The 23,614-nt window shown below is 47.9% G+C and overlaps 1 protein-coding gene across 5 annotated transcripts in view; it reads right to left on the bottom strand.

Moving 5' to 3' along the window:
- The window catches only part of LOC110505954 (WD repeat-containing and planar cell polarity effector protein fritz homolog), a 195,046-nt gene that overhangs the window by 104,011 nt on the left and 67,421 nt on the right, over positions 1-23,614 (bottom strand). For all 5 annotated transcript variants that reach the window (XM_090184051.1, XM_090184047.1, XM_090184040.1 and 2 more), the window contains exon 8: positions 15,700-15,836. In XM_090184051.1, coding sequence (XP_090040177.1) covers positions 15,700-15,836 — 137 coding nt within the window. The remainder of the gene's footprint in view (positions 1-15,699; positions 15,837-23,614) is intronic.

Genomic DNA, 23,614 nt, shown 5'->3' with positions numbered 1-23,614 from the left:
AAATACTATTTGAAATGGCTCAGACAATGATCTGAGGAACATAGAGACACGGACCACACAACCATACCTGCATGGTCACCTGTCCGTCTCGTTGGGGCTCGGTGTGGGCGTGTGAGGGGACCGGTGTGTGGGGGCGGAGAGACGTCTCCCCCCCAAGCACCCAGAGAGCTCATTACAGCACTGTGGCACGCAGAGCGTGGCGGCACGTCCCAAAAATATGCTAATTTCCAAAATAACAACCCCAAACCCCCCCCAACACACATTAATAATGTAGGAGTAGACAGACCAACGACTTTAAACAGCACCACATTAATAATGTAGGAGTAGACAGACCAACGACTTTAGACAGCACCACATTAATAATGTAGGAGTAGACGGACCAACGACTTTAAACAGCACCACATTAATAATGTAGGAGTAGACGGACCAACGACTTTAAACAGCACCACATTAATAATGTAGGGGTAGACGGACCAACGACTTTAAACAGCACCACATTAATAATGTAGGGGTAGACGGACCAACGACTTTAAACAGCACCACATTAATAATGTAGGAGTAGACGGACCAACGACTTTAAACAGCACCACATTAATAATGTAGGAGTAGATGGACCAACGACTTTAAACAGCACCACATTAATAATGTAGGAGTAGACAGACCAACGACTTTAAACAGCACCACATTAATAATGTAGGGGTAGACGGACCAACGACTTTAAACAGCACCACATTAATAATGTAGGAGTAGACGGACCAACGACTTTAAACAGCACCACATTAATAATGTAGGAGTAGACGGACCAACGACTTTAAACAGCACCACATTAATAATGTAGGAGTAGACAGACCAACGACTTTAAACAGCACCACATTAATAATGTAGGAGTAGACGGACCAACGACTTTAAACAGCACCACATTAATAATGTAGGAGTACACAGACCAACGACTTTAAACAGCACCACATTAATAATGTAGGAGTAGACAGACCAACGACTTTAGACAGCACCACATTAATAATGTAGGAGTAGACGGACCAACGACTTTAAACAGCACCACATTAATAATGTAGGAGTAGACGGACCAACGACTTTAAACAGCACCACATTAATAATGTAGGAGTAGACGGACCAACGACTTTAAACAGCACCACATTAATAATGTAGGAGTAGACGGACCAATGACTTTAAACAGCACCACAAACAAAGGAGAGAAAGAACTGAGGACATTATAGTTCTAACGGCTGGTATAGTGGTCTGATACGGCTGGTATAGTGGTCTCACCATACGGCTGGTATAGTGGTCTGATACGGCTGGTATAGTGGTCTGATACTGCTGGTATAGTGGTCTCACCATACGGCTGGTATAGTGGTCTGATACGGCTGGTATAGTGGTCTGATACGGCTGGTATAGTGTTCTGACACTGCTGGTATAGAGGTCTCACCATACGGCTCGTATAGTGGTCTGATACGGCTGGTATAGTGGTCTGATACTGCTGGTATAGTGTTCCGATACGGCTGGTATAGAGGTCTGATACTGCTGGTATAGAGGTCTCACCATACGGCTGGTATAGAGGTCTCACCATACGGCTGGTATAGAGGTCTGATACGGCTGGTATAGTGGTCTGATACTGCTGGTATAGTGGTCTCACCATACGGCTGGTATAGAGGTCTGATACAGCTGGTATAGTGGTCTGATACGGCTGGTATATTGGTCTCACCATACGGCTGGTATAGAGGTCTCACCATACGGCTGGTATAGAGGTCTCACCATACGGCTGGTATAGAAGTCTCACCATACGGCTGGTATAGACGTCTCACCATACGGCTGGTATAGAGGTCTGATATGGCTGGTATAGTGGTCTGATACGGCTGGTATAGAGGTCTCACCATACGGCTGGTATAGTGTTCTGATACGGCTGGTATAGTGGTCTGATACGGCTGGTATAGAGGTCTCACCATACGGCTGGTATAGTGTTCTGATACGGCTGGTATAGAGGTCTGATACGGCTGGTATAGTGGTCTGATACGGCTGGTATAGTGGTCTGATACGGCTGGTATAGAGGTCTGATACGGCTGGTATAGAGGTCTCACCATACGGCTGGTATAGAGGTCTGATATGGCTGGTATAGTAGTCTGATACTGCTGGTATAGTGGTCTGATACGGCTGGTATAGAGGTCTCACCACACGGCTGGTATAGTGTTCTGATACGGCTGGTATAGTGGTCTGATACGGCTGGTATAGTGGTCTGATACGGCTGGTATAGTGGTCTGATACGGCTGGTATAGTGGTCTGATACGGCTGGTATAGTGGTCTGATACGGCTGGTATAGTGGTCTGATACGGCTGGTATAGAGGTCTCACCATATGGCTGGTATAGAGGTCTGATACAGCTGGTATAGAGGTCTCACCATACGGCTGGTGTAGTGGTCTGATACGGCTGGTATAGAGGTCTCACCATACGGCTGGTATAGTGGTCTGATATGGCTGGTATAGTGGTCTCACCATACGGCTGGTATAGTGGTCTGATACGGCTGGTATAGTGGTCTGATACGGCTGGTATAGAGGTCTCACCATATGGCTGGTATAGTGGTCTGATACGGCTGGTATAGTGGTCCCACCATACGGCTGGTATAGTGGTCTGATACGGCTGGTATAGAGGTCTCACCATACGGCTGGTATAGTGTTCTTATACGGCTGGTATAGTGGTCTGATACGGCTGGTATAGTGGTCTGATACTGCTGGTATAGTGGTCTGATACAGCTGGTATAGAGGTCTCACAATACGGCTGGTATAGTGGTCTGATACGGCTGGTATAGAGGTCTCACAATACGGCTAGTATAGTGGTCTGATACGGCTGGTATAGAGGTCTCACAATACGGCTGGTATAGTGGTCTCACCATACGGCTGGTATAGTGGTCTGATACGGCTGGTATAGAGGTCTCACAATACAGATGGTATAGTGGTCTGACACAGCTGGTATAGTGGTTCACCATCCGGCTGGTATAGTGGTCTGATACGGCTGGTATAGAGGTCTCACCATACGGCTGGTATAGAGGTCTCACCATACGGCTGGTATAGTGGTCTGATACGGCTGGTATAGAGGTCTGATACGGCTGGTATAGTGGTCTCACCATACGGCTGGTATAGTGGTCTGATACGGCTGGTATAGTTGTCTGATACTGCTGGTATAGTGGTCTCACCATACAGCTGGTATAGTGGTCTGATACGGCTGGTATAGTGGTCTGATACGGCTGGTATAGTGGTCTGATACAGCTGGTATAGAGGTCTGATACGGCTGGTATAGAGGTCTCACAATACGGCTGGTATAGTGGTCTGATACGGCTGGTATAGAGGTCTCACAATACGGCTGGTATAGTGGTCTGATACGGCTGGTATAGAGGTCTGATACGGCTGGTATAGTGGTCTGATACGGCTGGTATAGAGGTCTCACCATAAGGCTGGTATAGTGGTCTGAAACGGCTGGTATAGTGGTCTGATACGGCTGGTATAGAGTTCTCACCATACGGCTGGTATAGTGGTCTGATACGGCTGGTATAGTGGTCTGATACTGCTGGTATAGTGGTCTCACCATACGGCTGGTATAGTGTTCTGACACGGCTGGTATAGTGGTCTGATACGGCTGGTATAGTGGTCTGATACGGCTGGTATAGTGGTCTCACCATTCGGCTGGTATAGTGGTCTGATACGGCTGGTATAGAGGTCTCACCATACGGCTGGTATAGAGGTCTCACCATACGGCTGGTATAGTGGTCTGATACGGCTGGTATAGTGGTCTGATACGGCTGGTATAGAGGTCTGATACGGCTGGTATAGTGGTCTCACCATACGGCTGGTATAGTGGTCTGATACGGCTGGTATAGTTGTCTGATACTGCTGGTATAGTGGTCCCACCATACAGCTGGTATAGTGGTCTGATACGGCTGGTATAGTGGTCTGATACGGCTGGTATAGTGGTCTGATACGGCTGGTATAGAGGTCTGATACGGCTGGTATAGAGGTCTCACAATACGGCTGGTATAGTGGTCTGATACGGCTGGTATAGAGGTCTGATACGGCTGCTATAGTGGTCTGATACGGCTGGTATAGAGGTCTCACCATAAGGCTGGTATAGTGGTCTGATACGGCTGGTATAGAGTTCTCACCATATGGCTGGTATAGAGGTCTGATACGGCTGGTATAGTGGTCTGATACGGCTGGTATAGTGGTCTGATACTGCTGGTATAGTGGTCTCACCATACGGCTGGTATAGAGGTCTCACCATACGGCTGGTATAGTGGTCTGATACGGCTGGTATAGTGGTCTGATACTGCTGGTATAGTGGTCTCACCATACGGCTGGTATAGTGTTCTGACACGGCTGCTATAGTGGTCTGATACGGCTGGTATAGTGGTCTGATACGGCTGGTATAGTGGTCTCACCATACGGCTGGTATAGTGGTCTGATACGGCAGGTATAGTTGTCTGATACTGCTGGTATAGTGGTCCCACCATACTGCTGGTATAGTGGTCCCACCATACGACTGGTATAGTGGTCTGATACGGCTGGTATAGAGGTATGATACGGCTGGTATAGTGGTCCCACCATACGACTGGTATAGTGGTCTGATACGGCTGGTATAGTGGTCTGATAAGGCTGGTATAGTGGTCTGATACGGCTGGTATAGAGGTCTGATACGGCTGGTATAGTGGTCTGATACGGCTGGTATAGAGGTCTCACAATACGGCTGGTATAGTGGTCTGATACGGCTGGTATAGATGTCTCACAATACGGCTGGTATAGTGGTCTGATACGGCTGGTATAGTGGTCTCACCATACGGCTGGTATAGTGGTCTGATACGGCTGGTATAGTGGTCTGATACGGCTGGTATAGAGGTCTCACCATACGGCTGGTATAGTGGTCTGATACGGCTGGTATAGTGGTCTCACCATACGGCTGGTATAGTGGTCTGATACGGCTGGTATAGTGGTCTCACCATACGGCTGGTATAGTGGTCTGATACGGCTGGTATAGTGGTCTGATACGGCTGGTATAGAGGTCTCACCATACGGCTGGTGTAGTGGTCTGATACGGCTGGTATAGAGGTCTCACCATACGGCTGGTATAGTGGTCTGATATGGCTGGTATAGTGGTCTCACCATACGGCTGGTATAGTGGTCTGATACGGCTGGTATAGTGGTCTGATACGGCTGGTATAGAGGTCTCACCATATGGCTGGTATAGAGGTCTCACCATACGGCTGGTATAGTGTTCTTATACGGCTGGTATAGTGGTCTGATACGGCTGGTATAGTGGTCTGATACTGCTGGTATAGTGGTCTGATACTGCTGGTATAGAGGTCTCACAATACGGCTGGTATAGTGGTCTGATACGGCTGGTATAGAGGTCTCACAATACGGCTGGTATAGTGGTCTGATACGGCTGGTATAGAGGTCTCACAATACGGCTGGTATAGTGGTCTGATACGGCTGGTATAGTGGTCTCACAATACGGCTGGTATAGTGGTCTGATACGGCTGGTATAGAGGTCTCACAATACGGCTGGTATAGTGGTCTGATACAGCTGGTATAGTGGTTCACCATACGGCTGGTATAGTGGTCTGATACGGCTGGTATAGAGGTCTCACCATACGGCTGGTATAGAGGTCTCACCATACGGCTGGTATAGTGGTCTGATACGGCTGGTATAGAGGTCTGATACGGCTGGTATAGTGGTCTCACCATACGGCTGGTATAGTGGTCTGATACGGCTGGTATAGTTGTCTGATACTGCTGGTATAGTGGTCTCACCATACAGCTGGTATAGTGGTCTGATACGGCTGGTATAGTGGTCTGATACGGCTGGTATAGTGGTCTGATACGGCTGGTATAGAGGTCTGATACGGCTGGTATAAAGGTCTGACAATACGGCTGGTATAGTGGTCTGATACGGCTGGTATAGAGGTCTCACAATACGGCTGGTATAGTGGTCTGATACGGCTGGTATAGAGGTCTGATACGGCTGGTATAGTGGTCTGATACGGCTGGTATAGAGGTCTCACCATAAGGCTGGTATAGTGGTCTGAAACGGCTGGTATAGTGGTCTGATACGGCTGGTATAGAGTTCTCACCATACGGCTGGTATAGAGGTCTCACCATACGGCTGGTATAGTGGTCTGATACGGCTGATATAGTGGTCTGATACTGCTGGTAAAGTGGTCTCACCATACGGCTGGTATAGTGTTCTGACACGGCTGGTATAGTGGTCTGATACGGCTGGTATAGTGGTCTGATACGGCTGGTATAGTGGTCTCACCATACGGCTGGTATAGTGGTCTGATACGGCTGGTATAGAGGTCTCACCATACGGCTGGTATAGAGGTCTCACCATACGGCTGGTATAGTGGTCTGATACGGCTGGTATAGTGGTCTGATACGGCTGGTATAGTGGTCTCACCATACGGCTGGTATAGTGGTCTGATACGGCTGGTATAGTTGTCTGATACTGCTGGTATAGTGGTCTCACCATACAGCTGGTATAGTGGTCTGATACGGCTGGTATAGTGGTCTGATACGGCTGGTATAGTGGTCTGATACGGCTTGTATAGAGGTCTGATACGGCTGGTATAGAGGTCTCACAATACGGCTGGTATAGTGGTCTGATACGGCTGGTATAGAGGTCTGATACGGCTGCTATAGTGGTCTGATACGGCTGGTATAGAGGTCTCACCATAAGGCTGGTATAGTGTTCTGACACGGCTGCTATAGTGGTCTGATACAGCTGGTATAGTGGTCTGATACGGCTGGTATAGAGGTCTCACCATACGGCTGGTATAGAGGTCTCACCATACGGCTGGTATAGTGGTCTGATACGGCTGGTATAGAGGTCTGATACGGCTGGTATAGTGGTCTCACCATACGGCTGGTATAGTGGTCTGATACGGCTGGTATAGTTGTCTGATACTGCTGGTATAGTGGTCTCACCATACAGCTGGTATAGTGGTCTGATACGGCTGGTATAGTGGTCTGATACGGCTGGTATAGTGGTCTGATACGGCTGGTATAGAGGTCTGATACGGCTGGTATAAAGGTCTGACAATACGGCTGGTATAGTGGTCTGATACGGCTGGTATAGAGGTCTCACAATACGGCTGGTATAGTGGTCTGATACGGCTGGTATAGAGGTCTGATACGGCTGGTATAGTGGTCTGATACGGCTGGTATAGAGGTCTCACCATAAGGCTGGTATAGTGGTCTGAAACGGCTGGTATAGTGGTCTGATACGGCTGGTAAAGTGGTCTCACCATACGGCTGGTATAGAGGTCTCACCATACGGCTGGTATAGTGGTCTGATACGGCTGATATAGTGGTCTGATACTGCTGGTAAAGTGGTCTCACCATACGGCTGGTATAGTGTTCTGACACGGCTGGTATAGTGGTCTGATACGGCTGGTATAGTGGTCTGATACGGCTGGTATAGTGGTCTGATACGGCTGGTATAGAGGTCTCACCATACGGCTGGTATAGAGGTCTCACCATACGGCTGGTATAGTGGTCTGATACGGCTGGTATAGTGGTCTGATACGGCTGGTATAGTGGTCTCACCATACGGCTGGTATAGTGGTCTGATACGGCTGGTATAGTGGTCTGATACCGCTGGTATAGTGGTCTGATACGGCTGGTATAGAGGTCTGATACGGCTGGTATAGTGGTCTCACCATACAGCTGGTATAGTGGTCTGATACGGCTGGTATAGTGGTCTGATACCGCTGGTATAGTGGTCTGATACGGCTGGTATAGAGGTCTGATACGGCTGGTATAGTGGTCTGATACGGCTGGTATAGTTGTCTGATACTGCTGGTATAGAGGTCTCACAATACGGCTGGTATAGTGGTCTGATACGGCTGGTATAGAGGTCTGATACGGCTGCTATAGTGGTCTGATACGGCTGGTATAGAGGTCTCACCATAAGGCTGGTATAGTGGTCTGATACGGCTGGTATAGAGTTCTCACCATACGGCTGGTATAGTGGTCTGATACGGCTGGTATAGTGGTCTGATACTGCTGGTATAGTGGTCTCACCATACGGCTGGTATAGTGGTCTGACACGGCTGCTATAGTGGTCTGATACAGCTGGTATAGTGGTCTGATACGGCTGGTATAGTGGTCTCACCATACGGCTGGTATAGTGGTCTGATACGGCTGGTATAGTTGTCTGATACTGCTGGTATAGTGGTCCCACCATACTGCTGGTATAGTGGTCCCACCATACGACTGGTATAGTGGTCTGATACGGCTGGTATAGAGGTCTGATACGGCTGGTATAGTGGTCCCACCATACGACTGGTATAGTGGTCTGATACGGCTGGTATAGTGGTCTGATACGGCTGGTATAGTGGTCTGATACGGCTGGTATAGTGGTCTGATAAGGCTGGTATAGTGGTCTGATACGGCTGGTATAGAGGTCTGATACGGCTGGTATAGTGGTCTGATACGGCTGGTATAGAGGTCTCACAATACGGCTGGTATAGTGGTCTGATACGGCTGGTATAGTGGTCTCACCATACGGCTGGTATAGTGGTCTGATACGGCTGGTATAGTGGTCTGATACGGCTGGTATAGAGGTCTCACCATACGGCTGGTATAGTGGTCTGATACGGCTGGTATAGAGGTCTCACAATACGGCTGGTATAGTGGTCTGATACGGCTGGTATAGTGGTCTCACCATACGGCTGGTATAGTGGTCTGATACGGCTGGTATAGTGGTCTGATACGGCTGGTATAGTGGTCTGATACGGCTGGTATAGAGGTCTCACCATACGGCTGGTATAGAGGTCTCACCATACGGCTGGTATAGTGGTCTGACACGGCTGGTATAGTGGTCTGATACGGCTGGTATAGAGGTCTGATACGGCTGGTATAGTGGTCTCACCATACGGCTGGTATAGTGGTCTGATACGGCTGGTATAGTTGTCTGATACTGCTGGTATAGTGGTCTCACCATACGGCTGGTATAGTGGTCTGATACGGCTGGTATAGAGGTCTGATACGGCTGGTATAGTGGTCTGATACGGCTGGTATAGTGGTCTGATACGGCTGGTATAGTGGTCTGATACGGCTGGTATAGTGGTCTGATACGGCTGGTATAGAGGTCTGATACGGCTGGTATAGTGGTCTGATACGGCTGGTATAGAGGTCTCACAATACGGCTGGTATAGTGGTCTGATACGGCTGGTATAGAGGTCTCACAATACGGCTGGTATAGTGGTCTGATACGGCTGGTATAGAGGTCTTATACGGCTGGTATAGTGGACTGATACTGCTGGTATAGTGGTCTGATACTGCTGGCATAGAGGTCTGATACGGCTGGTATAGTGGTCTGATACGGCTGGTATAGAGGTCTGATACGGCTGGTATAGTGGTCTCACCATACGGCTGGTATAGTGGTCTGATACGGCTGGTATAGAGGTCTCACAATACGGCTGGTATAGTGGTCTGATACGGCTGGTATAGTGGTCTGATACGGCTGGTATAGTGGTCTGATACTGCTGGTATAGAGGTCTGATACGGCTGGTATAGTGGTCTGATACGGCTGGTATAGTGGTCTGATACGGCTGGTATAGAGGTCTCACAATACGGCTGGTATAGTGGTCTGATACGGCTGGTATAGTGGTCTGATACGGCTGGTATAGTGGTCTGATACTGCTGGTATAGAGGTCTGATACGGCTGGTATAGTGGTCTGATACTGCTGGTATAGTGGTCTCACCATACGACTAGTTTAGTGGTCTGATACGGCTGGTATAGAGGTCTGATACGGCTGGTATAGTGTTCTGACACTGCTGGTATAGTGGTCTGATACGGCTGGTATAGTGGTCTGATACGGCTGGTATAGTGGTCTGATACGGCTGGTATAGTGGTCTGATACGGCTGGTATAGTGGTCTGATACTGCTGGTATAGAGGTCTGATACGGCTGGTATAGTGGTCTGATACAGCTGGTATAGAGGTCTCACAATACGGCTGGTATAGTGGTCTGATACGGCTGGTATAGTGGTCTGATACGGCTGGTATAGAGGTCTCACAATACGGCTGGTATAGAGGTCTCACCATACGGCTGGTATAGTGGTCTGATACGGCTGGTATAGTGGTCTGATACGGCTGGTATAGTGGTCTGATACGGCTGGTATAGTGGTCTGATACGGCTGGTATAGTGGTCTGATACAGCTGGTATAGAGGTCTCACCATACGACTGGTATAGTGGTCTGATACGGCTGGTATAGTGGTCTGATACGGCTGGTATAGTGGTCTGATACTGCTGGTATAGAGGTCTGATACGGCTGGTATAGTGGTCTGATACAGCTGGTATAGAGGTCTCACCATACGACTGGTATAGTGGTCTGATACGGCTGGTATAGTGGTCTGATACGGCTGGTATAGAGGTCTCACAATACGGCTGGTATAGAGGTCTCACCATACGGCTGGTATAGTGGTCTGATACGGCTGGTATAGTGGTCTGATACGGCTGGTATAGAGGTCTCACCATACGGCTGGTATAGAGGTCTCACCATACGACTGGTATAGTGGTCTGATACGGCTGGTATAGTGGTCTGATACGGCTGGTATAGAGGTCTGATACGGCTGGTATAGTGGTCTGATACGGCTGGTATAGTGGTCTGATACGGCTGGTATAGAGGTCTCACAATACGGCTGGTATAGTGGTCTGATACGGCTGGTATAGAGGTCTCACAATACGGCTGGTATAGTGGTCTGATACGGCTGGTATAGAGGTCTGATACGGCTGGTATAGAGGTCTCACAATACGGCTGGTATAGTGGTCTGATACGGCTGGTATAGAGGTCTCACAATACGGCTGGTATAGTGGTCTGATACGGCTGGTATAGAGGTCTGATACGGCTGGTATAGTGGTCTCACCATACGGCTGGTATAGAGGTCTGATACGGCTGGTATAGAGGTCTGATACGGCTGGTATAGTGGTATGATACGGCTGGTATAGTGGTCTCACCATACGGCTGGTTTAGTGGTCTGATACGGCTGGTATAGAGGTCTGATACGGCTGGTATAGTGGTCTGATACGGCTGGTATAGAGGTCTCACAATACGGCTGGTATAGTGGTCTGATACGGCTGGTATAGTGGTCTCACCATACGGCTGGTATAGTGGTCTGATACGGCTGGTATAGTGGTCTGATACGGCTGGTATAGAGGTCTCACCATACGGCTGGTATAGTGGTCTGATACGGCTGGTATAGAGGTCTCACAATACGGCTGGTATAGTGGTCTGATACGGCTGGTATAGTGGTCTCACCATACGGCTGGTATAGTGGTCTGATACGGCTGGTATAGTGGTCTGATACGGCTGGTATAGTGGTCTGATACGGCTGGTATAGAGGTCTCACCATACGGCTGGTATAGAGGTCTCACCATACGGCTGGTATAGTGGTCTGACACGGCTGGTATAGTGGTCTGATACGGCTGGTATAGAGGTCTGATACGGCTGGTATAGTGGTCTCACCATACGGCTGGTATAGTGGTCTGATACGGCTGGTATAGTTGTCTGATACTGCTGGTATAGTGGTCTCACCATACGGCTGGTATAGTGGTCTGATACGGCTGGTATAGAGGTCTGATACGGCTGGTATAGTGGTCTGATACGGCTGGTATAGTGGTCTGATACGGCTGGTATAGTGGTCTGATACGGCTGGTATAGTGGTCTGATACGGCTGGTATAGAGGTCTGATACGGCTGGTATAGTGGTCTGATACGGCTGGTATAGAGGTCTCACAATACGGCTGGTATAGTGGTCTGATACGGCTGGTATAGAGGTCTCACAATACGGCTGGTATAGTGGTCTGATACGGCTGGTATAGAGGTCTTATACGGCTGGTATAGTGGTCTGATACTGCTGGTATAGTGGTCTGATACTGCTGGCATAGAGGTCTGATACGGCTGGTATAGTGGTCTGATACGGCTGGTATAGAGGTCTGATACGGCTGGTATAGTGGTCTCACCATACGGCTGGTATAGTGGTCTGATACGGCTGGTATAGAGGTCTCACAATACGGCTGGTATAGTGGTCTGATACGGCTGGTATAGTGGTCTGATACGGCTGGTATAGTGGTCTGATACTGCTGGTATAGAGGTCTGATACGGCTGGTATAGTGGTCTGATACGGCTGGTATAGTGGTCTGATACGGCTGGTATAGAGGTCTCACAATACGGCTGGTATAGTGGTCTGATACGGCTGGTATAGTGGTCTGATACGGCTGGTATAGTGGTCTGATACTGCTGGTATAGAGGTCTGATACGGCTGGTATAGTGGTCTGATACTGCTGGTATAGTGGTCTCACCATACGACTAGTTTAGTGGTCTGATACGGCTGGTATAGTGTTCTGACACTGCTGGTATAGTGGTCTGATACGGCTGGTATAGTGGTCTGATACGGCTGGTATAGTGGTCTGATACGGCTGGTATAGTGGTCTGATACGGCTGGTATAGTGGTCTGATACTGCTGGTATAGAGGTCTGATACGGCTGGTATAGTGGTCTGATACAGCTGGTATAGAGGTCTCACAATACGGCTGGTATAGTGGTCTGATACGGCTGGTATAGTGGTCTGATACGGCTGGTATAGAGGTCTCACAATACGGCTGGTATAGAGGTCTCACCATACGGCTGGTATAGTGGTCTGATACGGCTGGTATAGTGGTCTGATACGGCTGGTATTGTGGTCTGATACGGCTGGTATAGAGGTCTGATACGGCTGGTATAGTGGTCTGATACAGCTGGTATAGAGGTCTCACCATACGGCTGGTATAGTGGTCTGATACGGCTGGTATAGTGGTCTGATACAGCTGGTATAGAGGTCTCACCATACGACTGGTATAGTGGTCTGATACGGCTGGTATAGTGGTCTGATACGGCTGGTATAGTGGTCTGATACTGCTGGTATAGAGGTCTGATACGGCTGGTATAGTGGTCTGATACAGCTGGTATAGAGGTCTCACCATACGACTGGTATAGTGGTCTGATACGGCTGGTATAGTGGTCTGATACGGCTGGTATAGAGGTCTCACAATACGGCTGGTATAGAGGTCTCACCATACGGCTGGTATAGTGGTCTGATACGGCTGGTATAGTGGTCTGATACGGCTGGTATAGAGGTCTCACCATACGGCTGGTATAGAGGTCTCACCATACGACTGGTATAGTGGTCTGATACGGCTGGTATAGTGGTCTGATACGGCTGGTATAGAGGTCTGATACGGCTGGTATAGTGGTCTGATACGGCTGGTATAGTGGTCTGATACGGCTGGTATAGAGGTCTCACAATACGGCTGGTATAGTGGTCTGATACGGCTGGTATAGAGGTCTCACAATACGGCTGGTATAGTGGTCTGATACGGCTGGTATAGAGGTCTGATACGGCTGGTATAGAGGTCTCACAATACGGCTGGTATAGTGGTCTGATACGGCTGGTATAGAGGTCTCACAATACGGCTGGTATAGTGGTCTGATACGGCTGGTATAGAGGTCTGATACGGCTGGTATAGTGGTCTCACCATACGGCTGGTATAGAGGTCTGATACGGCTGGTATAGAGGTCTGATACGGCTGGTATAGTGGTATGATACGGCTGGTATAGTGGTCTCACCATACGGCTGGTTTAGTGGTCTGATACGGCTGGTATAGAGTTCTCACCATACGGCTGGTATAGAGGTCTCACCATACGGCTGGTATAGTGGTCTGATACGGCTGGTATAGTGGTCTCACCATACGGCTGGTATAGAGGTCTCACCATACGGCTGGTATAGTGGTCTGATATGGCTGGTATAGAGGTCTGATACGGCTGGTATAGTGGTCTGATATGGCTGGTATAGTGGTCTGATACGGCTGTTATAGTGGTCTGATACGGCTGGTATAGTGGTCTCACCATACGGCTGGTATAGTGGTCTGATACGGCTGGTATAGTGGTCTGATATGGCTGGTATAGAGGTCTCACCATACGGCTGGTATAGAGGTCTCACCATACGGCTGGTATAGAGGTCTCACCATACGGCTGGTAGAGTGGTCTGATACGGCTGGTATAGAGGTCTCACCATACGGCTGGTATAGTGGTCTCACCATACGGCTGGTATAGAGGTCATTACAAAAATCATGGGCATTAATATGGAGTTGGTCCCCCCTTTGCTGCTATAACAGCCTCCACTCTTCTGGGAAGGCTTTCCACACTTGGGAACACTGCTGTGGGGACATGCTTCAATTCAGCCACAAAAGCTTTAGTGAGGTTGGGGACTGATGTTGGGTAATTAGGCATTCTTTGTTCCAATTCCTCCCAAAGGTGTTCGATTGGGTTGAAGTCAGGGCTCTGAGCAGGCCAGTCAAGTTCTTCGACACCGATCTCGACAAACCATTTCTATGTGGACCTCACTTTGTGCACGGGGGCATTGTCGTGCTGAAACAGGAAAGGGCCTTCCCCAAACTGTTGCCACAAAGTTACAAGCACAGAATCGTCTATAATGTCATTGTATGCCGTAGCTTTAAGATTTCCCTTCTCTGGAACTAAAGGGCACGAACCATGAAAAACAGCCCCAGACCATTACATCTCCTCCACCAGACTACATTGGGGAAGGTAGCGTTCTCCTGGCATCTGCCAAACTCAGATTTCCAGATGGTGAAGCGTGATTAATCACTCCAGAGATCACGTTTCCTCTGTGTGTGGCTGTTCAGCCATGGAAACCCAATTTATGAAGCTCCTGACGAACAGTTCTTGTGCTTACGTTGCTTCCAGAGGCAGTTTGGAATTTGGCCGTTTTTTGGAATTCTGTATTTAAAAAAAAAAATTCAGACAATTTCTACATGCTATGCTTCAGCACTCGCTGGGCTCGTTCTGTGAGCTTGTGTTGCCTGCCACTTCGCAGCTGAGCCGCTGTTGCTCCTAGACGTTCCCACTTCACAATAACAGCACTTACAGTTGACTGGGGCAGCTCTAGCAGGGCAGAAATTTGACGAAATTACTTGTTGGAAAGGTGGCATCCTATGATGGTGCCATGTTGAACGTCACGGAGCTGTTCAGTAAGGCCATTCTACTGCCAATGTTTGTCTATGGAGATTGCATGGTTGTGTGCTCGATTTCATACACCTGTCAGCAACGGGTGTGGCTGAAATAACCTAATCCACTCATTTGAAGGGGTGTCCACATACTTTTTAATATATAGTGTGTGCAGTGTGTGTATGTATAGTGTGTGTATGTATAGTGTGTGTATGTATAGTGTGTGTGTGCAGTGTGTGTGTATATAGTGTGTGTATGTATAGTGTGTGTGTATATAGTGTGTGTGTGTATGTATAGTGTGTGTATGCAGTGTGTGTGTGCAGTGTGTGTATGTATAGTGTGTGTGTGCAGTGTGTGTATGTATAGTGTGTGTGTGCAGTGTGTGTATGTATAGTGTGTGTATATAGTGTGTGTGTGTATGTATAATGTGTGTGTATGCAGTGTGTGTGTGCAGTGTGTGTATGTATAGTGTGTGTATGTATAGTGTATGTGTATATAGTGTGTGTGTGTGTGTGTATGTATAGTATGTGTGTGCAGTGTGTATGTACTGTGTGTGTATGTATAGTGTGTGTGTGCAGTGTGTGTGTGCAGTGTGTGTATCTATAGTGTGTGTGTGCAGTGTGTGTATACTGTGCCTTGAGTTCTGATGGGGAGAGTTTCTCCAGTCGGTGGCTGGTGTCAGGTGATCCATGGTTCTTCCTGTTCAGATAGACTACACACACCTGGCTCTTCTCCAGGAACGACAGCAGCAGCAGCCTATCACTGAGCACCGCTGGGGATGACATCACACACAAAGGGTAAAGGTCAAGGTCTTAGACGGTGTGGTGATCTGAACTGTTTAGATAGGCATAAGCAGTGTTATAGTGGAGCGTCCACCTCTCTCTCTCTCTCTCTCTCTCTCTCTCTCTCTCTCTCTCTCTCTCTCTCTCTCTCTCTCTCTCTCTCTCTCTCTATCTCTCTCTCTCTCTCTCTCTCTCTCTCTCTTCTCTCTCTCTCTCTCTCTCTCTCTCTCTCTCTCTCTCTCTCTCTCTCTCTCTCTCTCTCTCTCTCTCTCTCTCTCTCTCTCTCTCTCTCTCTCTCTCTCTCTCTCTCTCTCTCTCTCTCTCTCTCTCTCTCTCTCCCTCCCTCCCTCCCTCCCTCCTCCCTCCCAAACATTAAATAGTTAGGACAGTGTTTCCCAAACTCCCCCAAGGGGTGCATGTTCTTGCCCCTAGCACTACACAGCTGATTCAGTCCAGTAAAGCTTGATGAGGAGTTGATCATTTGAATCAACTGTGTAGTGCTAGGGGGCCAAAACAAACTGAAATGCGCGCGCCCTTGTGGTCCCAGGGGCCGAGTTTGGGAAACTCTGAGGTGGACCAAGGGGTAGGAAGTGAATTGGGACCAGCTGTGACACACTACGGTTTCACCCCGCTCTATACCTTACAGTAGAGCATCGATCCTTGTGACATATTTCATGATGTAACTAAGCAGCCATTATGATCCTTGTTGACATATTTCATGATGTAACTAAGCAGCCATTATGATCCTTGTTGACATATTTCACGATGTAACTAAGCAGCCATTATGATCCTTGTTGACATATTTCATGATGTAACTAAGCAGCCATTATGATCCTTGTTGACATATTTCACGATGTAACTAAGCAGCCATTATGATCCTTGTTGACATATTTCACGATGTAACTAAGCAGCCATTATGATCCTTGTTGACATATTTCACGATGTAACTAAGCAGCCATTATGATCCTTGTTGACATATTTCACGATGTAACTAAGCAGCCATTATGATCCTTGTTGACATATTTCACGATGTAACTAAGCAGCCATTATGATCCTTGTTGACATATTTCATGATGTAACTTAGCAGCCATTATGATCCTTGTTGACATATTTCACGATGTAACTAAGCAGCCATTATGATCCTTGTTGACATATTTCACGATGTAACTAAGCAGCCATTATGATCCTTGTTGACATATTTCATGATGTAACTAAGCAGCCATTATGATCCTTGTTGACATATTTCATGATGTAACTAAGCAGCCATTATGATCCTTGTTGACATATTTCATGATGTAACTTAGCAGCCATTATGATCCTTGTTGACATATTTCACGATGTAACTAAGCAGCCATTATGATCCTTGTTGACATATTTCATGATGTAACTAAGCAGCCATTATGATCCTTGTTGACATATTTCACGATGTAACTAAGCAGCCATTATGATCCTTGTTGACATATTTCACAATGTAACTAAGCAGCCATTATGATCCTTGTTGACATATTTCACGATGTAACTAAGCAGCCATTATGATCCTTGTTGACATATTTCATGATGTAACTAAGCAGCCATATGATCCTTGTTGACATATTTCGCGATGTAACTAAGCAGCCATTATGATCCTTGTTGACATATTTCATGATGTAACTAAGCAGCCATTATGATCCTTGTTGACATATTTCACGATGTAACTAAGCAGCCATTATGATCCTTGTTGACATATTTCATGATGTAACTAAGCAGCCATGATGATCCTTGTTGACATATTTCATGATGGAACTAAGCAGCCATTATGATCCTTGTTGACATATTTCATGATGTAACTAAGCAGCCATTATGATCCTTGTTGACATATTTCACGATGTAACTAAGCAGCCATTATGATCCTTGTTGACATATTTCATGATGTAACTAAGCAGCCATTATGATCCTTGTTGACATATTTCATGATGGAACTAAGCAGCCATATGATCCTTGTTGACATATTTCATGATGTAACTAAGCAGCCATATGATCCTTGTTGACATATTTCACGATGGAACTAAGCAGCCATTATGATCCTTGTTGACATATTTCATGATGTAACTAAGCAGCCATTATGATCCTTGTTGACATATTTCATGATGGAACTAAGCAGCCATTATGATCCTTGTTGACATATTTCATGATGGAACTAAGCAGCCATATGATCCTTGTTGACATATTTCATGATGTAACTAAGCAGCCATATGATCCTTGTTGACATATTTCACGATGGAACTAAGCAGCCATATGATCCTTGTTGACATATTTCATGATGTAACTAAGCAGCCATTATGATCCTTTTCCAAAACTCTCTCTTTTTTAAACTCTCACTTCATCCCAATTTCAACAAGGAGCTGTGATTGCGTCACACGGCACAGTAGATTACACATATTTTACACCATCAAAGTATTACCGGCTGCTATTTGGCAGACAGAGGCCAAACGGCACATATACCTCACCGTTAACCCAACGCACACACACACACACACACACACACACACACACACACACACACACACACACACACACACACGTAGTAAGCCCCCATTGCACATGATGTCAACATGTTGCTCAGAGGTTGGCGTGTGTGTTAACATATTTCTCATTCAGTCAGTCAATGGAATAGCATTAAGTGGATTTTTAAGGGGTCTGTTTACCCCTGCCCCTAATCCCCCCAAATCAGCCACCTGGTCTCAAGTGGTCCAACCAACGCCCCCGGTCCATCCTCAATCCCAAATCCTTCATTTAGGATTTTGTTGTTTGATCGGATGAAATATAATCTAATAATCCCGTTTATAGACCCTCTAGTCAGATCAATACCAAACGGACCATTTTAACATGTTTATGAGTCATCTATAGCTGTGTCCCAAAAGGCCCCTTATTCCCTATATAGTGCACTACTTCTTGACCAGGGCCCATAGGTAATAGGGTGCCATTTTGGAAAAAGCCTATGAAAAGGCCTATGAAAAAGCCTATGGAAAAGCCTATGGAAAAGCCTATGGAAAAGCCTATGGAAAAGCCTGTGAAAAAGCCTATGGAAAAGCCTATGGAAAAGCCTATGGAAAAACCTGTGAAAAACCCTATGGAAAAGCCTATGGAAAAGCCTATGAAAAAACCTATGGAAAAGCCTATGGAAAAGCCTATGGAAAAGCCTATGGAAAAGCCTATGGAAAAACCTATGGAAAAGCCTATGAAAAACCCTATGGAAAAGCCTATGGAAAAGCCTATGAAAAAGCCTATGGAAAAGCCTATGGAAAAACCTATGAAAAGCCTATGGAAAAGCCTATGGAAAAGCCTATGGAAAACCCTATGAAAAACCCTATGGAAAAGCCTATGGAAAAGCCTATGGAAAACCCTATGGAAAACCCTATGGAAAAGCCTATGGAAAAGCCTATGGAAAAGCCTATGGAAAAGCCTATGGAAAAGCCTATGGAAAACCCTATGGAAAAGCCTATGGAAAACCCTATGGAAAAGCCTATGAAAAACCCTATGGAAAAGCCTATGGAAAAGCCTATGGAAAAGCCTATGGAAAAGCCTATGAAAAACCCTATGGAAAGCCTATGAAAAACCCTATGGAAAAGCCTATGGAAAAGCCTATGGAAAAGCCTATGGAAAAACCTATGGAAAAACCTATGGAAAAGCCTATGAAAAAACCTATGGAAAACCCTATGGAAAACCCTATGGAAAAGCCTATGGAAAAGCCTATGAAAAAGCCTATGAAAAAGCCTATGGAAAAGCCTATGAAAAAGCCTATGGAAAAGCCTATGGAAAAGCCTATGGAAAAGCCTATGGAAAAGCCTATGGAAAAACCTATGGAAAAGCCTATGGAAAAACCTATGGAAAAGCCTATGGAAAAACCTATGGAAAAGCCTATGAAAAAACCTATGGAAAACCCTATGGAAAACCCTATGGAAAAGCCTATGGAAAAGCCTATGAAAAGCCTATGAAAAAGCCTATGGAAAAGCCTATGAAAAAGCCTATGGAAAAGCCTATGGAAAAGCCTATGGAAAAGCCTATGGAAAAGCCTATGGAAAAGCCCTATGGAAAAACCTATGGAAAAGCCTATGGAAAAGCCTATGGAAAAAACCTATGGAAAAGCCTATGGAAAAACCTATGGAAAAGCCTATGGAAAAGCCTATGGAAAACCTATGGAAAGCCTATGGAAAAGCCTATGGAAAAACCTATGGAAAAGCCTGTGGAAAAGCCTGTGGAAAAGCCTATGCGTAATGTATCAGAAAGACACTTTATGCATTACTTTGTTTAGGGAGAGTTAAGGCGATCATTGATGGTGGTATTTTATAATCATGGACATGTCGGACCAGTAGCATTAACATAAATACCAGATAAAACATAAGTCTTTAATACAGGACATATTATAAGGCCTAGTGTTCCGGATATACACACTCAACTGTCCTGATTTCAAATTCTATTTTTTTTCCTCTCATATTCTGAGATGATATTTGCCCCGACTTCTCGCTCTCTTAATTATTCATTTTTCACGCAACCACAGCGTGCGTCAGAAGCATAATTATACACACTCGTACACGAACATAGCACAAGCCATTGCTAATTGCTGTGTAGGTTACTAAATCTAGTGTGTGCATGAGTGTGTGTGTGTGTGCATGAGTGTGTGTGTGCATGAGTGTGTGAGCCAATTCAAAGCAAGGTATGAGAACAGTACATGTCATTTTTTTTTCCTCCCCAACCATTTAAATTGGTTTAATTGGTTTAATAAACAGATACATTTTAACGAGAGGGGGTTTAAGTGCACATCAGGGTTTGCAGAGCTTGGTGAATAGAGTTCCGTTTAGCAGGATCAAGTGCAATTTCATCCCCTACTAGTCTCGAAGGGCCCACAGGCTACTGGTCTGAAGAGGAGGAGAGGAAGGAGAGAGGAGAAAAGTAACACAAAAGTAAGCATTTTGAGAAGAGAAGAAGAAAGGAGAGGTGAGGGATGGAGAGGAGAGGGATGTAGACGAGAGGAGAGAGAAGAGGGATGGAAAGGAGAGGAGAGGAGAGGGATGGAAAGGAGAGGGATGGAGACGAGAGGGACGGAGAGGAGAGGGATGGAAAGGAGAGGGATGGAGAGGAGAGGGATGGAGAGGAGAGGGATGGAAAGGAGAGGGATGGAAAGGAGAGGGATGGAGAGGAGAGGGATGGAGAGGAGAGGGATGGAAAGGAGAGGGATGGAGAGGTGAGGGATGGAGAGGAGAGGGATGGAAAGGAGAGGGATGGAGAGGAGAGGGATGGAGACGAGAGGGATGGAGAGGAGAGGGATGGAAAGGAGAGGGATGGAGAGGAGAGGAGAGGAGAGGAGAGGGATGGTGAGGAGAGGGATGGAGAGGAGAGGGATGGAGACGGAGAGGGATGGAGAGGTGAGGGATGGAGAGGAGAGGAGAGGAATGGAGAGGAGAGGGATGGAGAGGAGAGGAGAGGGATGGAGAGGAGAGGAGAGGGATGGAGAGGAGAGGAGAGGGATGGAGAGGAGAGGGATGGAGAGGAGAGAGATGGAAAGGAGAGTGATGGAGAGGAGAGGAGAGGAGAGGAGAGGAGAGGAGAGGAGAGGAGAGGAGAGGAGAGGGATGGAAAGGAGAGGGATGGAGAGGTGAGGGATGGAGAGGAGAGGGATGGAAAGGAGAGGGATGGAGAGGAGAGGGATGGAGACGAGAGGGATGGAGAGGAGAGGGATGGAAAGGAGAGGAGGAGAGGAGAGGAGAGGAGAGGAGAGGGATGGTGAGGAGAGGGATGGAGAGGAGAGGGATGGAGACGAGAGGGATGGAGAGGTGAGGGATGGAGAGGAGAGGAGAGGGATGGAGAGGAGAGGAGAGGGATGGAGAGGAGAGGAGAGGGATGGAGAGGAGAGGAGAGGGATGGAGAGGAGAGGGATGGAGGGAGGAGAGATGGAAAGGAGAGTGATGGAGAGGAGAGGAGAGGAGAGGAGAGGAGAGGAGAGGAGAGGAGAGAGAGGAGAGGGAGAGAGAGGGATGGAAGAGGAGAGGGATGGAGACGAGAGGGATGGAGAGGTGAGGGATGGAGAGGAGAGGAGAGGAATGGAGAGGAGAGGGATGGAGAGGAGAGAGATGGAAGGAGAGGGATGGAGAGGAGAGGGATGAAGATGAGTGGAGAGATGGAAAGGAGAGGGATGGAGAGGAGAGGAGAGGAGAGGAGAGGAGAGGAGAGGAGAGGAGAGGGATGGAGAGGAGAGGGATGGAGACGAGAGGGATGGAGAGGTGAGGGATGGAGAGGAGAGGAGAGGAATGGAGAGGAGAGGGATGGAGAGGAGAGGAGAGGGATGGAGAGGAGAGGAGAGGGATGGAGAGGAGAGGAGAGGGATGGAGAGGAGAGGGATGGAGACGAGAGGGATGGAGAGGTGAGGGATGGGGAGAGGAGAGGAATGGAGAGGAGAGGGATGGAGAGGAGAGGAGAGGGATGGAGAGGAGAGGAGAGGGATGGAGAGGAGAGGAGAGGGATGGAGAGGAGAGGATGGAGGGAGAGGAGGAGAGATGGAAAGGAGAGTGATGGAGAGGGAGGAGAGGAGAGGAGAGGAGAGGAGAGGAGAGGAGAGGAGAGGAGAGGAGAGGGATGGAGAGGAGAGGGATGGAGAGAGAGGGATGGAGAGGTGAGGATGGAGAGGAGAGGAGAGGAATGGAGAGGAGAGGGATGGAGAGGAGAGAGATGGAAGGAGGGGATGGAGAGGAGAGGGATGAGTGGAGAGATGGAAAGGAGAGGGATGGAGAGGAGAGGAGAGGAGAGGAGAGGAGAGGAGAGGAGAGGGATGGAGAGGAGAGGGATGGAGACGAGAGGGATGGAGAGGTGGGGAAGGAGAGGAGAGGGGAGGAATGGAGAGGAGAGGGATGGAGAGGAGAGGAGAGGGATGGAGAGGAGAGGAGAGGGATGGAGAGGAGAGGAGAGGGATGGAGAGGAGAGGGATGAGACGAGAGGGATGGAGAGGTGAGGGATGGAGAGGAGAGGAGAGGAATGGAGAGGAGAGGGATGGAGAGGAGAGGAGAGGGATGGAGAGGAGAGGAGAGGGATGGAGAGGAGGAGAGGGATGGAGAGGAGAGGGATGGAGAGGAGAGAGATGGAAGGAGAGTGATGGAGAGGAGAGGAGAGGAGAGGAGAGGAGAGGAGAGGGAGGAGAGGAGAGGAGAGGGATGGAGAGGGAGGGATGGAGACGAGAGGGATGGAGAGGGATGGAGAGGAGAGGGATGAGACGAGAGGGATGGAGAGGTGAGGGATGGAGAGGAGAGGAGAGGAATGGAGAGGATGGAGAGGAGAGGAGAGGGATGGAGAGGGAGAGGAGAGGGATGGAGAGGAGAGGGATGGAGAGGAGAGAGATGGAAAGGAGAGTGATGGAGAGGAGAGGAGAGGAGAGGAGAGGAGAGGAGAGGAGAGGAGGAGGATGGAGAGGAGAGGGATGGAGACGAGAGGGATGGAGAGGTGAGGGATGGAGAGGAGAGGAGAGGAATGGAGAGGAGAGGGATGGAGAGGAGAGAGATGGAAAGGAGAGGGATGGAGAGGAGAGGGATGAGTGGAGAGATGGAAAGGAGAGGGATGGAGAGGAGAGGAGAGGAGAGGAGAGGAGAGGAGAGGAGAGGAGAGGAGAGGAGAGGAGAGGAGAGGAGAGGAGAGGAGGAGGGATGGAGAGGAGAGGGATGGAGAGGAGAGGGATGGAGAGGAGAGGAGAGGGATGGAGGAAGAGGGATGGAGAGGAGAGGGATGGAGAGGAGAGGAGAGGGAT

Source organism: Oncorhynchus mykiss, chromosome 1, assembly GCF_057628025.1.
Source record: "Oncorhynchus mykiss isolate SJ-2025 chromosome 1, ASM5762802v1, whole genome shotgun sequence".
NCBI lineage: Eukaryota > Metazoa > Chordata > Actinopteri > Salmoniformes > Salmonidae > Oncorhynchus > Oncorhynchus mykiss.
Note: the sequence above shows the minus strand (reverse complement) of the source record. Positions and strands in the feature narration are given on the sequence as shown.